Source organism: Neolamprologus brichardi, chromosome 18 (assembly GCF_056152115.1).
Source record: "Neolamprologus brichardi isolate AB-2024 chromosome 18, ASM5615211v1, whole genome shotgun sequence".
In the NCBI taxonomy this organism is placed as follows: Eukaryota; Metazoa; Chordata; class Actinopteri; order Cichliformes; family Cichlidae; genus Neolamprologus; species Neolamprologus brichardi.
In genome coordinates, this window is record NC_142121.1 from 30,049,710 (window position 1) to 30,067,489 (window position 17,780).

Sequence of the window (17,780 nt, forward strand, 5' to 3'; positions counted from 1 at the left end):
CAGCAAAATCAGCGTTTTAATTACAGGCATGTTTCATTGTTTGCAAATCATAATTATAAAACTCAATAACACGCTAAACAGGAAGTCCTCTGTGGGCTTCACAGCAGCCACCTCATTTGCATGTTCACACAAAATAGCTCGCAGCGCTGCAGCGCGCTATCGTCACACACAGCCTCGTTTCACACTCAACTCTCTATTATATTACAAAGACGTCTTATATTTACAATCACTCTCAGGCCTGAAAGTTTTAGCGCCTACACAATTTTGACAAATTTAAGATAACGGGTCCAACCGAAGAAAGTCCAACTTTTTTGTAATCAATTAACCAGTATCAGCCTCTAACTGAGATGAGATGAGATGAGATGAGATAGCCTTTATTTGTCAGTTGCAGGTCTTTTGCCCACAACCGAGATGACAGACCTTGCCGACCGTACATACAATACACAAACATCACATTGGGGAGACAGGTCAGGCTAGGTAGCGAGGAAAAAAACATCGAAATGTGTAACACAGAAGGATAATACAGGAATGCACAGATATCAACACACCATAGCACAATAAACACAGACAAGCAACATGGGAAAGAGTTCCAGTGTGTACATCTGATCTGGGACCGCTGCAATCTTTCGACTGCGCCTCCAACTGACCCAATGTCCACATCAGAGGGGAGGTAAGCGTTGGAGGTGGCGTTGGATCCGGGGTAGGGAGGGTGATGCGTCGGTGAGTGCTTATCAGTATCAGTATATGTATGTGTGTGCGTTTCCATAGTTCAGCTGAGACAGTGTCCTTCGCCCTGCCAGGCTAAGTAAACAGTCTTCCAGCCAACCCAGGTGGCCTTGCATGGAATGGGAAGGAACAGACTAAACACAGTCGTTATCAGGGTGTTTTGTTCAGCTCCGGCCTTGTAGCTGGCGCCGAGAGGGTATCCACATGAAGTGATGTTATTTTTTACTTTAGTGCGAACAGCTCATATGAATTTCAAAGCAGTTCTACAGTCCAACACTGGTCTCTTAATCTCCCGTTGGAGAGCCGCGAGCTTCGCCATACTTGCGTTCTGTGATGTTGTCATTTCTTGTGCTCAAGGAGCCGATTTCAGAGAACTCACGGCAGTGTGCCTCCCCGAGATGTCATCCAATTTTGCGCCCAGAGATGTTATTCCGGGCTAGCCCTTCCGAGATGTATCCAGTCTGCAGTCAGAGATCTTATTCTGAGTATTCACAGCAGCCGTAGCCTCTCCAAGATCTTATCCGTGCTGACTCAATGAGCCCATTTTGAGAAACTCACGCCTCTCCCATTGTTCCAATCCCAGCGGGCAGCCTTGTGGGGGTTTGAACAGCCGGTTCCGCTTTCTTAATTCTTCGATAAGTCAGGGCCAAGCCAGCTCCGATCCGCCAGAACCCTGTTACCATGGTTCCAAATAGGTAGATATCTTCAGCACTCAGGCTCACCCAAGCCCAAACTTCTCGTTGAAAGGGGTGTCAATTGCATTCAGAGACCAGTTGATTCAATCCATAATTCCTCTTTTAGGTTTTAGAGAACAGACTGTGAGAGAATGTTCCAGGGAAAATACAAAAAAACCACGAGACTAGACAAGGACATAAGCAGGGAAGATAAGGGAGAGGAGAAAAAGTGCGTCCGCCTCCTCCGAGAGCCAAAGAAAAGCACTGTATCTGGCCTCATCTCTAAAGTCCCTAACTCAATTTAAAGTGTCCAAAAAAGCGCAGATAAGGAGCCTCTAACTCCTAGCTTGTTCCAGGATGCCCTGTACCCCACAGTCAAGCCAACTGAACTAACCCTGTTCGCCGACAGGTCAAGGTCGCGCGTCCGCGGCCAGGAGGGAGCGTAACCTCCGGGCTATGCGCCTCTTAGTGGCCTCTAACCACCGTTCTAACAAAATTTATAATACTTTTAAACAACAGACAACACCCAAAAAACAAGAGTATGACTGAGGCAGATGCAACGTTATGGACAATGGAGCCTCTAACTCTCAACATGGCCAACACAGATGCAATCTTTTAAACCAATGGAGCCTCTAACTCACAAACTGACCAATTCCCTATCAAACTACCTGAGCCTCTAACTCAGTATTATTTTCTTTACCTGAGCCTCTAACTCAGTATTATTTTCCTTTATCTTGAGCCTCTAACTCAGTATTATTTTCCTTTATCTTGAGCCTCTAACTCAGTATTGTAACTTATAAGCTTATTTCAAGTTTCAAAACTCATGAGATTTTTTCATCAAAATCAAAACAGGCCTTCACCAGTAATTTCAGTGAGTAGACTTTTAATTTATACAGACCAATTTGGCACAGTTTGGATTTACATTCAACAGGTTGTGCCTCACCTTTAAATGTGCCGGCTTGCCCACTCACGTCAGACCACTGGCTCGTGCCTGCCCGTTCAACCACCTCGGACCGTCCAAACCTCCAAAACTTCCATCCCAATACCACAGGACGAGCCCCCAAAACTGTTACGGATTCAAATATTGGGAATGGATACAAGAGGAAAACCAAAATAACAACACTGGTCCGGCCGGGTCAAGTCAAACGATGATTTAATGAACACACGCGTGGGAGATGGACACCATACACAGACAGCATCAGATCTCAAAATGGTGGAGCCTTGATCAAACTCTTATAGCCTCTAGTGGCCCCCACCTAATCATCAGGGCCTAAACATTCTTTCTCACACAGCGCCTAAGCTACGACCTTGGCTCCCTGTTTATCTGCTCCTGATGAAATGGGGCAGTATGCTCTGTTCTCTTCTAATCAGACAAATGAGACGATGACTTTCTGTGAACAGTATTTCTTATAACTCAGCAGTATAATGCATCATAAAACAATATCATTCATTCACAATAAATCAGCAGTCTAATATAATGCAAATCAGTTTACCAAATGTAATAATTATCACCTTCTTCTAATTCAAGAGCATAATACAAACTAAAACTACATAATAATTCACAATCTTTAATTAGGGGTCTAACATGGCATAAAATAATATTATAATCCAACACGTCCTACCCGGACACCGGCCGTCGAAGGATCCTACCGATCCTTCTGAGCATTCTTCCCCTGAATTTGGACACAGCCATTGTCAGGTCATCTGTTAATCTCTCCACAGTAGTCATAGTCTTCCATAGTTGTCATAGGTTTCACAGTTTGGTTATAGTTTTTTCACAGTTTATTCATAGTTTTATGTTGCTAATGTTATCGGCCGCAATGAAGGCTTGCTTTTTGTTAAAACCTGCAACTCCTCTGTCAGCATCTGCTTTTGGGTCCTGTTCCAAAAACACACGGCACACCCGGCCGTGACATAGCGGCTTCTGGGTCCAAACTCCTCTTCAGTTCTCAAAGTCAAACTAACCCTGCAGCGTCACTGAGAGTTACAAACTGTCTAAATTGTTTCATCTTTCATAAAATGATCGATGTAGCTGCTCTACCAGGTGTAACAATTAAGTTTAACACTAAGGCATCCATGAAAACAGGAATTATGACGTTTAACAGGCTTAAGTTAGCACAGTATTAGTTTCCATTTAAACATAATATACCATGTTCTGACTGAGGGATTTCTGAAAAATGAAAATGTAAAGCTCTGCTATCACTTCAGACATAAATGAAAACAGAAAACTAAACAGTAGTGACGTTTGTAGGATTACTGAATGTCCTTTGGCCATTAATTCAAAAAAACAGAACTTCTAAACACACGAAAATATTCCCGCTACATTTATGTTCCATTTAAAGTAATCAGACACTAAACCTGAAAATGAAGTCAATCACACATGAATCCAAAGGTTACAAAAATTAAAATGACTCAAAGCAAGATGCACCTTCGGGTCTTATTCTCCTCATGTGGGAATATTAACATAATTTTACATTTAGTTTTAAAGTAGTTTAATAAGAATAAAGCATGTATAAGTCAGCTTAAACTGTTTTGACTGACTTAGAATTGACTCCATGTAACTTTAAAATTTAGAAAAATAAAAGATTTAGAATGATAAAAACGGACAGAAAATATTGCAAGAAATATGGTATGAAACCCTGAATTAATCATCTATTCTTAATTATGGAGTAAGGTGTGCTGCGGTGATTTAGATGGTGATTTGTGGTGATTCTGTTGCACCCAGGTGGCAGCACAAATTTCTTCCTCAGGGTAAAGCTCATTTCAGGCCTCACAGACTCATGTTAAAATGCCCAACACTACAAAAACACTATACTGCAAACTATATATAGTTTTCATAGTTTTAACAATATTAATATCCTGTTCATATCCTGTACATAGCTTGTACACTCACTACAGCCTGTACATACTTATAGTTATATCATATTCATAATATACCTTCACACCGTGTACATTGTAAAATACCTATAATAGATCAATATTCTGTAATATATCTATATTATTGCTAAAGCACTTTCTGGATGGATGCACACTGCATTTCGTTGCCTTGTACTTGTGACATGTGCAATGATAATAAAGTTGAATTCTATTCTATTCTATTCTATTCTATTCTATTCTAAAAGAATAAACATGTTTACAGCTTTAGGGATTTATAGCCAGTTTAATTTCCCATTAAAAGGCCAGCTGTGAGACAGTCACTGTATACTTGAATAAAAAAGGGCTGAGGAATTTGGAATAATTAAACACCAAAACCAAAATTTAGAATTAAACTATAAAGAAAAACAACACCAGTCATTCCTTTTAAAAAATATATAATTTTTTATAATTGTCTATTATTATATTTCTTTTTGTTTTGAGTCATTAAGTATACAAGTTCATTTGTTGTATATCATACACAGGACCTAACAAAATATCACACGTTTCTACAAATAAAGGGTTGAAAACAATATATACGACAGTGAAATTTTCCTTTTTATTTATTGAATTCATGTCCCAAAAGAAAGTAATTTGCTTATAATAATTGTCACCATATTTCTACTACTCTTATGTAATTTCTTTTGAAATTGTACTTAACATATATCTGTAATTAGTCATAACAAGTTGTGGGTTGGATGCTTGAAAATCTGAAACCAGAGCATATAGAAGGTGAAGGAGTCTGGTTCCCACTCAGGTGATGTAGACTACTCTGAAAAGTACTACTACTCTGATTTTATTAGACCAGCAGCACCAAAAGTATGATGTCTCCCCAACTTTAAATATAGGACACAGGCACTTCTGCCTATATGTAAACACCAATAAAAACACAATAATATACATTTTAGTAATCACCTCAGTGCCCAAATTCAATGACATGTACACATTAAATGGCATTATTAATCAGTTTTTAAATGTGGAGGAACGGTTTGTAAAACAAATGACCACCACTTAATCATAATTCAGTAGCGTATAATTATGTGGCAGAAAAAAAGACGACCCAGGGTCCCTGACCAGTTATGAATTATATTATTATTGTATGTATATTTGGTATTGCTGTCCTTCTCCCTGTTTGCGGGTGTGTGTGTGTGTGTATATGTGTTTTGGCGAGCGCCGGTTTGCGGGCGCCTTCAGGCCTAGTGGGTGTGGCCCTGCTGGCGGACTGGCCACACCCGAAGCCACACACCTGCTGATCAGGCCTCGTCGGGGGAGCTACTTAGGAGAGTCTTGGAGCTCCCCCACGACGCGGGATCATTGCGTGAGACTCCACGTTAGTCAGCCAGTTGAGCTTGGTTAGTGTGTGTGTGTGTGTGTGTGTGTGTGTGTGTGTGTGTGTGCGCGCCCGCGGTTGTATGTGTCCTGACGGCTGCTTCTATTGTGTTCCCAGGAGAGGTGTGGAGTGCCAGACAGCAGCAGCACGGGGAGTGCTGAGACACTGGAGCGGAGAGCACAAACACTGGGAGAAGACACGACACGGGAGTCTGGGGAAAGCACGGGGATTTATTGTTGTTTAGTTCCATACACTGTAAATAAATGCACTGTTTAGACACAGAGCACCGCGCCTGGGTCCTCCTTCCCTACACCTCCACGGTCTGCCAGCCAGACTGTGACAAACAATTTCAGAAGCTAGATTTTATAACCACATTTTATATACTATGATATTTTATTTGATTCTTGAGATGAGATCAAAATAGAAATTCATTCATACATACACACTGTAAACCAGGCTCATCAAGTCTATGTGAATCTGGGACTTATTTTTGGTCACAGGCGGGTGACAGGTTTGAGGACGAGCTTCTTGGTGAGAGTGAATCTGGGCTCTGGCATTTGTTTGTATTTGTGGATGAAAAACTCTCTTTTGCTGACCTCCCTGTTCACACGTGTCAGGACAGTGAGGATATCATCCATCTCCTGACTGCAAGGAAAACATCAGAAACACACTAAAAAAAGACAACTTGAATTTTTGGAATATTTGAAACATTGACCTTTCTGATGTTTTACATAAGCACATCTTACATCACCAAAAGCAGACCTACATATTACTGTTTTCTTCCAAAGTAGCATTGTATCCTATTTCTCTCACCTTTCTGCTGATCTTGTCAGCTGCTTGCACAGCTCCTGGGTGTAGATACATCCTGTGACTCTGTTTTGAAACGTCACGAAATCCTCCACGGTGGCCATGCCGATCAGAAAGTCTGCTTCTGAAGGCACTGTCTCAAACTCTCTCCCCGGGTCTGCATTTCCTTCCAAGAAGAATTGTGTCTCCCTCCCATCCTCTTCAGGCCCCAAGCTGAAGGGACAGTATCCAGAATTTGCTTCTTCTTTTTTCAAAGCGGTCTTAAACAATAATCATTGGCTGCTTCTTCAATCATTTTTAGTTCAATTCTTTTATCTGATCTGAGGATGTTTTTCCTTTATCTTTAGGCACTTTCTAAAAACACATTTCTTCAAATTTATCGGATGCAAACTGTCAGTCCCTATAAAGATAGTGGACAGAAAACTATCTACAGCAGGTGAACAGTACATGAAATCCATGTCCCTAATAAATATGAAGAAAATCTAGCACCTGAGAGATCTGGCCCTTCAGTTTATCCAGCTACTGTTCACTTAAGTCTCATCAGACAAGGTCTTCGTGGAAGGGTGGCTGTCAACAAGCCATTCTTAAAAGGAAACGGGAAGAATGGGTTGAGGCATGCCAGATAACACAAGACCTGCAATGAAATCAGTCCAGGTCTTATGCAGTGACGGATCCAAATGTAAAACTTTTGGTGTGTGATTCTTATATAATGTTTTTTTCTTCTTTGAGGGCTCAAAGTGCTTTATGCAACCTGTCTCATTCACCTGTGGTTGTCACTGTATACAGAGGTCAAGAGAGAGGTACAACACTGGTCTATATGATGTATCGCTGTCTGGTTTGAAGCAGCATTTTAACCAGTACCTTATATAACCTATTACACCTCGGCAGCTCCTTTACCTGTAATGTTTATGTTTGGCAGTTGCTCAAATATTAAGAAGTGGTGTAAGAGTGTAAGATTTGATTTCATGATTCTTAGGTGAAAAACACTTTTCTAGAGTTTGGAAAACACCAAATAAAAAATTCCTATTTATATTTAAGAAATGACAAAAATGTACCATTTCATTTGCCACTGTGGATAATTTTTATTCAGTTCATAATTACAAAAATCACATTTATCAAACCAAACACACACACAGTGTAAACTGTAATGTGAATCCGGGAATTGTGTAGACATGCAGTGTTGTATTTGGTCACAGTCGGGTCATACAAATTTGAGGACGAGCTTCTTGGTGAGAGTGTAGTTGGGCTGTGGCATTTGTTTGTGGGATAAATACTCTCCTTTGCTGACCTCCCTGTTCACACGTGTCAGGACAGTGAGGATATCATCCATCTCCTGTCTGGAAGGAACACACGTGAAACAAAAAGGATACATCTTGGATCATTTTAACAAAACACGCAGCTCATGCCAACACCATGTTTGAAAGCACCAAAAGCAGGAAGACAGAAATGTACAGAGATTTGATGCATTTGATTTGTCTTCCCTGATGACTTTTGAGCCTCAGAAAATGGGTGTAATTTTAAAACAGTTAAGACTGTGCTTTTTGTAAAACCCCTTGAATGAAAGCACAAGGTCTGATTGTGTGAAAATGTATTGAGGCGCTCTACAGAGGAAAAACTACTACATTTGTGTCTTTGTCCATAATTCTATGGACCGAACTGTATGTAACAGAAATTACATTAAAAAAAATCTACTTTGTTGGAAACTACTGCACTATGACCTTCCCATATGAGAGTAGTATGGTCTGCCATAAAGAAACTAATCACTTCAACTCACCTTCTTGCTGCTATTGTCAGCTGCTTGCACAGCTCCTGGATGTAGATAGATCCCGTGACTGTGTTTCGAAATGATCCGAAGTCCTGCAATGTGGCCATGCCGATCAGAAAGTCTGCTAGTTCAGGCACTAGCACTGCCTTATCAGGGACTGAGGCGTCTGATTGCAGTGCTCCTTTGTTTTGGTTCTCGTCCTCTCTGCTGCTGGGATAGTATCCTTTCTGGTATTCATCACCCTGACTTGCTTCAATGAAGAAGAGTTTGGGCTTCCCTGACAAGGTAGGGACTCTTCCACTTGTAAAGGGGAGCATCAGATCTTTCAGAAACACCTTTTCCCCGTCTGTGCCAAAGACACACCCCTTTTCTCCATGCGAAAGCACGCATACCACCTTAAATCAGAGGCATATTGAATAGATGTGGTGTTAAGAACAAAAAATGCAAAAGGACACATGGTAGTGGATTTTGTGAAAAGGATAAAAATAGCTGTGGTGACCACATACTTTAAGAAGAAGGTAGAAGTGAATTATAAGAGTGGAGAAAGGTTCACAAAGGTGAACTACATCAAACTACATCTTATGCAGAATCGTAAAGAGAGAGGATACTGCAAGGTGGTGTCAGGGGGGGAATGTAGCTAGGTAGATTTAAATGGTACTCTGAAGGTTGACTTTAGAAATGAAGAAGGGGAAGTGAACGAAGCCAAAAGCAAGGATTAAGTGAAGAAGAAGGACATTGTGCAGTATATAGGCAGATGTTACATGAACTATCTGGGCTGCTTATCAACCTCTGATCAGTATAAAGGTAGTATGAATGTTGGTAAATGATACTAAATTAACTAATTCACAACTGACAGTTGCCCTGGACCCAACCCTAGCCTGACTTATGCAATGAGTTAGGGATGCAGCTATCAATTATTTTTGTAATCAACTAATCTATCGATTATTTCATTGATTACTCGAGTAATCTGTTAACCAAATAAATCATGAAAAATTAGGTTTAAATTTTTTGGTGAAAAATTTGTTCATGACAGTCAGTGTTGGGGAGTACTGCATACATGTACCGGCATTACATATTTAAAATACAAAAGAAGTGTAACTGTTTTCCGTTAAAGTTACCATTTAAAAAGGTAATAATCAGAATACAGTTACTTTGTAAAAACAGATGGATAACACGGTGGTCTTTTCCTGTTTCATATTGTAAGCTATCCCCTCTTTATTTTTTGGTAATTCCACGCCGGTGGAAATCCAATGTGCAATAAGAGGCTCTAATGCCTGGGTCTCAATCTTGCGGCCCGCATAATGACATGAAGAAATATTTTTTAAAGATTAATATGCAAAAAATTATTTAATATGAAGGCAATATGAGCAGAGTGTTACAGGCATAGCCCTAAAGAATGTAGCCTAATGGGCAGTGTAGTTCGTGTTGCAGGGAGAATGTGTGGGACTGCCCCTGGTGTTATGTGTGTTTGTGAGCACGAGGAAGAGAGAAAAAGGAAAGTCAAAAAGTATGAGTTGCTATCGACTAGAAACGGGAGATGTAAGCATGTAAATATAATAATAACCACTGCAGCCAGTGCAGAGTGCCTGACGAGTCCAGTTGTAAGAGGTCATGACTCGACTGCACACTGTGTTTGCCGCCTCCAAAACAATCATTTCCATTGGAGCAACATTTCAATGCCTCTCTCTGTCTCTCGCTAGCAAATTTGACCCAGACAGTAAAGCTAGTTCCCAGCTATGAGCCCGACACGGAACCCAACATATTAGCCAGAGGTCCCTTTACTATGGTTCGGAGCCGCGGACCTGGCCGAGGTATAAGAGAGTACAAAATAAATAAATAAAACAATTTTCACTAGCAACCAAAAACTAATGTGTACACTTGTGTCTGCATTTTTATTTTGTTAAATATGAGCAAAATGACAGCAGAAGTGCTGCCACATGTTTGGCCAAAAGAGAGTACCAATTTGTTTATTTGGTAGTTCAATAAAAAGCTTCAGTTAAGACTGTGAAAAAATTGGGTTCACGTTTGCAGTTTTGTCTTATTATGCAATATTTGAAATAAAAACAAACAAACAAACAAAACACTACATTTTCAGAAGTATTTTGTGTTTTTTTGTTTATTTGTGTATTTTTTACTACTTGAACACTGAAGTGGCCCTCCAATGAGATGACAGTGCCAGCAGTGGCCCACAGCTCATTTAAGTTTGAGACCTCTGGTCTAATGTAAGCGTCCTGTTAATGCCGATGGTGTCATTTACACAGTGGAGCCAGAGCCAGCAGTGCACGGACAGGAATGCATTTCTTACTTGGAAATTCGGACACCACTTCACATTTAAAGAACAAAGAGATGAGCAAAATCTGACCATGCAATGCAAACTGTTTGCCAGCAAACAAGCTGCTCTCAGCTAGAAGTAAATCTGTTTTTCAAAACTAACATTAGCCTACTGCAACTGCTTTGTTTAAGTTGTGGTAGCTACCTGGGTTATATCCAATTCAGTATCTTTGATGTACTACTGCTGTGTGATTTATTACTATTAATGAAGGCTGCATTAACAACCTGCTAGCTGCAAATAATCATGTGCAGTTCAGAAAGGAGACAAAAAGAAAATGTATTACTGATACAGGAGTAGCTTTCTATATGAGATCACTGCAAAAGGTGCAACATTACCTAATGTCCACCCTACTGTTACTCATTTTATATTAAGATTTAAAAAATCTAGTTGGTATTGGTATGGTGAGTAACCTTCAGTAATAGTAATAAATCACACAGCAATAGTACATTCATGAAGTTGTAAAAAGCATGACAGTATATTAAGTAATCCAAAGTGTTCAGAATACATTACTCTCACTGAGTAATAAAATACATTGCAAAATAGATTTTGGGGCATGTATTCTGTAATCTGTAGTGGAACACATTTTAAAAGTAACCTTCCCAACACTGATGACAGTGCAGATTTCTGAAATTTTGTGTAAATTTAAACATGTAAAAATGTGATTATTTAAAATGAAAAAACTGTGTGAAACTTTCTAACCATATATAAAATGCATATTACCAGTGATGGGAATAACTGCGTTACTAACAGCGTTACTTTTTTCAGTAATAAGTAATCTGACTAATTACTATTTCTATCGTTACAACGCCGTTACCATTACTAACAAAAAAATGCGGTGCGGTTGCATTACTATTTTTCAGCAAACAGACGGTTGAAGCTGTCTTCAGCTTACCGCATCTTATATCAGTTGCACCGAAGTAGCTGTAAGTAATCTGGGCGCTACAGCTTTAAGAGAACCATCAGTCTTGGACTGATGGTTCTCTTAACCTCTAGTGTCTTAATATCTGGTTCAGGCCCTAACTACCTTTAAGCTACAGCTCAGTGCAGCAGCTTCAGCAATGGAGGTGGTCCATTCGGACTTAATGTCCCCAGTCTCCCTTGGGATGGGTCGAAGCTCAGCCGGACCGTGGCCTCTGCCAGGTGTTCCCAGTGCACCCTCACTATATGTTTAGGCTTGCCAGGTCTATCCAGCCTCCTCTCCCACCACCTGGTCAGAATCACCACCAGGTGGTGATCGGTTTACACCAACACCAGACTGAGACAGAGTCCAGCAACTCTCCAGGAGACTGGTTCCAGAGCCTGATCTAGCCGGTACATCTCGACTTCACGCAATATATTCCATATCCTATTCGCTAGTCTCGGTAGCCAAGGGTCTGTCCACCAGGGTTTCCGCCCCTGGCTGCCAACCAGCACACAATACACCTGACCCCTATGGCACCTCCTGTGGGTGTTGGGCCTACAGGAGGGTGGGCCCATGTCCCTTTTTCGGGCTGTCCCAGCCAGCCCACATAGACTAAGGCCTGCCCACCAGACACTCACTGTTGGGCACCCTCCCCAGGCCTGGCTCCTGGGTAGATCCCGGTAACCCTATGCTGGGAAACTGTGCCCTGGATATTCTGCTTATAGGGGTTTTTGAATTGCTCTGTCTGGTCCCTCACCCAGGGCCAATTTGCCATGCAAAACCTTACCAGGTTACAAAAAGTCCTTGGCAACATAGCCTCTGGGATCACTGGGACATGCAAATCCAGGGATTTATAAAATAAATTAAGAATATAGAATGGTGGTTGAGGATACAATTCCAAAGATGTATGAATCTACTTACCAAGGCATTATCATTCACAAAATTCTTCTTGCTGTACATTCTTAATTCATTTCGTATTTGTGCTGCAGTCAGGTTGTTGTGTATCAGCACTTTAAAGCCTAAGCTTGTGAACACTGTGTTCAGAGCATCTGTGCCACATAGAAAACAAACAAATGAAGGTATAGCAGTAGATTACAAAACCAAAGAATATCTGATCTGTATGTGCAGTAACTGGTGCAGGTCTCAGTGCTTCTAGTTAAAACAGTCATACATAAATCGGATCATGATATGGTTTGAAGGTAATAACTCTACCTGCATCCTTCTGAGTTCCCCTTCGATGACATAGACATGTTTCAGTAGTGAAGGTCTCATTACTGATGATCACACATAAACCATGAGACTTATGAGTCAAAGTGTAGTATTCTGACTACAGGACACAAACAAAGCAAATGTGAATTATTATGTTTTTACATTAATATAAATTTTAGTGTTCCGACAAAAGAATGAATGAAAGCATAAAAGTCTGAACGAACTACCTGATCAGGAAGAGAGGTGGGCTGTGATCGTGCATCAGTGTAAATAATCTCTCCTCTGCCTTAGAGACAAAAGAACAACATATTTACATGCCCAGTTTTATTATGACAAAATAATTAAAACCAGAGTGACTGTAGGAATTCCTAAAAAAATAATTACAAATTTTTCTGAACAGAGATACTTACAACTGCACTGAGTTTCAGTTACAGACAGAGGAAGATGGGATTCATTTGTGTCAAAAAACCTTTGTGGGAATAAACATCACAGTGATACACACAGACAGATACACTTGTCAATACTGACATGAGGAGGTAACATCTGCTGCTGCTGGGGGACTCCTGTAACGAGTACAATCATTTGATGATGTTCACAGAAACACACTGTTTACATCTAAATGTGTTTCTGTGGTAAAGTGAAAAATGTCTCTCATACCTTGAACGTAGTTCTCTACAATCATTGCCAGCTCAGGATCAATCTCTTGGAGTATTTCATGCAACACACTGACATTTGTGTCTGATATTAAATCTTTCTTTTCCATCTCAGCAATCACCTCCAGTGCTGTCTGGAATTAACAGCAAAGATGGTTTTAGTTCACAGAGGCTCTGCAGCTACACTATAAATCTATCAACTGCTTCACAGCAAAATGCTGCTCAAATGCCAGTTTAAAAACACAAATCTTCAGCTCTGTAATGAACAAGTCAGCTGGGTGCACAGATCATAGACTGAAATTCTCTGTGACCTTCAGTTTTTAGTTTAGATTTAGGGATGGATGCACTTAGAATAATATGTTTAAAGCACTTCTTAAATGCTTTCACATTTCAGATCCAGAAGTTAGCTTTATATATGTTTTGTTTATTTTTTTACATCCAGTCTATGATCAAGAGAAACATAGAAATGAACCACTGTTCATTATGTTAACACGTGTCTTTGAAAAATGTGGAGAGGCTTTGTCTTCATTGGCATTTCTGTTTGGCGCCAGCTATACAAAAAAGAGGCTGGTTATGATGGAAGCTGTTAAATTTTGTGGTGGGTCAAGCAAAACTTTCTATATATAAAAGAAGAAAAATTAAGATTAATAATATTGCAGGGAAAAGGGTTGATACAACTTTCATTTAGCTGGTTAAATATAGATGTCGACAAGTTCTACGAGGGCCTGATATCCACACGAGGACATTATACTGCCACTGTTCTTTTAAATTTAAAATGTCCCAATATGTGGATCTCACTTTTCTCAGAAACAAAAATCAGGAAAAAAATAAAAATCTGTAAATTCTTTGTTTTTACATTCATCTGTTCCCAATCAGCTCAAATAGCAAAGAGAAATTAAAAATTTCATGCCATGAAAGATTTCGGGTCTTAGGAGGTTAAAACTGAATTTCCATTGTATCCATTGACAAATAATTTAACTGATTTTTCTTCTCAGTGGTGCTTTAAGAAAAGAGTGTGTTTTGTTATATATGGTCAATTATATTTCAGCCCTGTGTTTCTGTGACAATTTTTTCTCTTCTTGTGATGTACTGATGTTCATTTATTGAGAAATAAATGTTTTGTTAAAAAGAAAATCACCACAGGATTTAAAATCTGAAGCCCAGATGCAGTTGTTTCTTAATGACTACATCCTGTAGATGTAGATATGGTGAGTTGATTTTTAAATAGCTGGAAAGGTGTGCAAATGTTATCTCACTTTGCATTGATCCAGTGTGCTTTTCAGCAGCTTTGATCTCAGTAGAAACTTCATGATTGTGATATTGTCGTTATTCATAGCATCACATATTTTGTACAGCATCACCCTAACAGTGGGGAAAAAAGAAGAAAAAATAAAAATGTGGAGAGAAAGCCAAACAGGCAAAAGATTTTGTAATTCAAACTGATAGCATTTAAGTACTAATTATTACTATATGCATGCTGTCATATTAAAGTCAATGTGGGACTGCGTTCACCTGTACTGTGACAGAACAGGACTCCCATCTGTGTCCTTTGATCGTTTGCTATCTATGCCCAGGGACCTGACGAGGTCTACTCGATCAATAGTTGAGAGAAGCTGAGAAAGCAAACAATTGTTCTGCAGGAGACCTTTTTCCTCTAAGCTTGAGAACAGGTCTTTGATATTAGTGATCTGTGGGGGGGGGGGGGGGGGGGGGGGGGTCATTAGAAAGTCTATCAGTGAATATGAACATATCTAAGCAATCTATCATACTGTCAGTCCTACAAGTGACGCATCCATAAACATGTCAGTAAAACAAGTGGAAGGATAACAGTATAGAACATGCAGCACTGACCCCTTTCAGATGACTTCTACTAACAACATCACGACACAGGAAGCAAAGTGCTGCCACCTCAGTAGAGTCCAGCTCGTCTTCTAGAGTTGAGTACAAGCTTTGTATCACAGACCTGCTCCCACCAGCACAGGCCTGGATGGACTGATAGATACAAACACTAAGTACCATAGGCTATATGAATGTAGCAACAGTCTTTGAGATGACCCTATGTCATACAGCTTGCAATATTATGTGAAGGAAATTGATTAAACAGCACATTATCTCTCTGACACAAATGTTGTAACTTATTTGAGCTGCTCTGCCTTTCCAGAAGTAGGACCTCACCTCCATTTGACTGGAGCCGTCTTGTGACAGAACATAGAGAGAAACAGAGTTACACATCCAACTAGAATATGATCTCAGACACAACATTTCTCTGTGTGTGTAATTACCTTGCTGAAGTAAAGAAGCTTGGTCAGGCTTAGGTACAAACAGGGTGTCATTCAGTTGAGGGAAAGTACTTTTAATGTTTTCATCAGTTTGCAGGAGGTTCAGAAAAGCTCCGCAGGTATCGTCTCCTTTACTCATGATCTTATCCACGAGCTCAACAACATGTCCCTCTACATCTTTTCCGCTGATACTTTTGAGGTTGTTGTACTCCTGTTCAGCGATCAGCTCCTTCTCATAAACTTTGTTGAGGATCAGCCTGTAGTCTCCAGACAGAATCGTTTGGATGGCTGTTTTATTTCTCCTCACAATGTCTTTGGCAGACATGCTGAGTCTGCATTACAGACATTTACACAGTTTAAATATCACAACTGTAACTAACAGCAGCACACAGGTTTTATTAACTTACAAAGTCTTCATTTTAAAGGTAATAGTTATTGCATGTTACCTCTTTTGGTGTCCTTGAGAGTGTGCGCACAGATGATTCAGCGGCCCTGCTTCATTGCATTATGTTCTGCAAAAGAATATGCAACTCCTCAAAGCAAATACTTTCATTCTTCTGTAAGCTACTGTACTTGCTGCAGTAATTAATAATGGCTGGAAACAAAGCGATCATTTTGCAAGAAACGTGATTGTGCCTGAATGATAATTTCATGTGTGCCCTGTGGAAGACTACTTAGCCTAAAATGTGTATTACAACAACTTGTTGGGAAAAATTTGTTTAGACATAAATGTTGATGCCGTAATAATGAAAACTCAGACATGGTTGTAATTTCCATTCAAAATGTAGCTGTATGAAATGTATAACAGTCCGTTAACCAAATAATTCAGATCTTCTCTGTCTAAAATGTTAAGTGACAGACAAAATAATAATACTACTGATAACAAATATATTTTGCTTATATAGCTGTTTTGTGCACCATCAGTACCTATCAAAGAGGAAGCAGGCTGGACCTGTAGTGTATAACTACTCTGTCCTACAATCAAGTTTATGAGGATTTTTTTGTTTGTTTTTGTTGTTTTTTTCCTTTTTCAAAGATAATATTTGAGAGAATAACTAATAACCTCTCAGAAGTCACCCTGGTTTTCTCCATCCTACCCAAATGTAAAAGGGGATATATTTCCTCAGGCTGCATGTCCCCATCTGCACGTTTGTCCCCATTCTATAAAGCACACATCCAGACCTACCACGAAGTAGATCATTTCCCTAGCAGGCACCTGCATGAGTCAAGCTGTAACTATCACCAGTTAATACAGGCTTGTTTCCTAAATGATCTTAACAGGCTGGAACAAAAGGCACTTATTCAAGTGGATGAGCAGAAGGTGACTCTGTGTGACAGCAGAAAAGTGTGATCAGAGGATTTCATTGAAGATATTTGTTTATTTTTGTTTTTGAACAAAACATTGTTTTGCCATTTTGGCTGGTAATTGCAAATGTAACTCAGTCCTCACAGACAGAATGTTAAAATGTCAAACACTATAGTAGGAATAAACGTGTTTACAGCCTTGGTATTTATAACCAGTTTCATTTCCCATAACTAGGCCAGTTGTGAATGGGTTAGAGCAGGGGTCTCAAACTTAAATGTTCTGGCCACACACATGGCGGCTCATTAAATAATTTAATTATTTTTTGCTTTTTAAAGAACTTGTTTTAACATTGCACACAACAACAAACAAATCCTCTCTAACAAAAAAAACTTCAAGGGCCAAACTCCATCATATGTTTTTTCACGTCAATATACGGGTGGCTAGTTTGAGACCCCTGGGTTAGAGGAAAATATCATCAACTAAATAACTCACGTCACTTTTGGCACAACACGTATTCATGAAATTACACGTAATCACAGGGTACTTGGGATCTAACAGTGTAATTATTTTATAGAATCCTGCAAAAAACTGACTTATTACAGAAATTACACATAATTACAGGTTACTTGTGCCTTAGCTGCGGGTGCTACCGTGTAATTGCCTGCAAAATGCACATAAGGGGTACTTGCACCTTAGTCCTAGGGCTGGGTATCGTCACTGATTTGTAGAATCGATTCGATTTGAATCGGGGAAATTTTGCCTCAGAAAGTCATAAATATTATAATTCTGATCATTTATCAGTACATATCCATATTTTCATATCTATAAAAAGAAAGCTGACAGTTGTGAGACTTCATCAGAGGTTTAAGCATCACAGCAGATGCC

General features: G+C 39.7%; 2 protein-coding genes and 1 pseudogene across 2 annotated transcripts; all 3 read right to left on the reverse strand.

Moving 5' to 3' along the window:
* Positions 1-6,137: 6,137 nt before the first annotated feature.
* On the reverse strand, positions 6,138-6,569 carry LOC148097789 (caspase-8-like). The gene is made up of 2 exons (XM_087832573.1): positions 6,457-6,569; positions 6,138-6,288 (listed from the first exon to the last, which is right to left on the reverse strand). Exons 1-2 carry the CDS (start codon positions 6,552-6,554, stop codon positions 6,138-6,140), a joined length of 249 nt encoding a protein of 82 aa, XP_087688699.1. The 5' UTR covers positions 6,555-6,569.
* A 938-nt stretch (positions 6,570-7,507) lies between these two features.
* Positions 7,508-8,547, reverse strand: LOC148097790 (caspase-8-like). Its single transcript, XM_087832570.1, has 2 exons — positions 8,225-8,547; positions 7,508-7,787 (listed from the first exon to the last, which is right to left on the reverse strand). Exons 1-2 carry the CDS (start codon positions 8,530-8,532, stop codon positions 7,652-7,654), a joined length of 444 nt encoding a protein of 147 aa, XP_087688696.1. The 5' UTR covers positions 8,533-8,547; the 3' UTR covers positions 7,508-7,651.
* Positions 8,548-12,273: 3,726 nt separating this feature from the next.
* LOC148097791 (caspase-8-like) lies at positions 12,274-14,863 on the reverse strand (annotated as a pseudogene).
* Positions 14,864-17,780: the final 2,917 nt, after the last annotated feature.

Coding starts and splice junctions, on each gene's coding strand:
- LOC148097790 (XM_087832570.1), bottom strand. CDS start 8,532: ATGCTCCCCTTTACAAGTGGAAGAGTCCCTACCTTGTCAGGGAAGCCC. Junction 7,788..8,224: donor CTGACAATAGCAGCAAGAAG/GTGAGTTGAAGT, acceptor TGTTCCTTCCAG/ACAGGAGATGGATGATATCC.
- LOC148097789 (XM_087832573.1), bottom strand. CDS start 6,554: ATGGCCACCGTGGAGGATTTCGTGACGTTTCAAAACAGAGTCACAGGA. Junction 6,289..6,456: donor CTGACAAGATCAGCAGAAAG/GTGAGAGAAATA, acceptor TTTTCCTTGCAG/TCAGGAGATGGATGATATCC.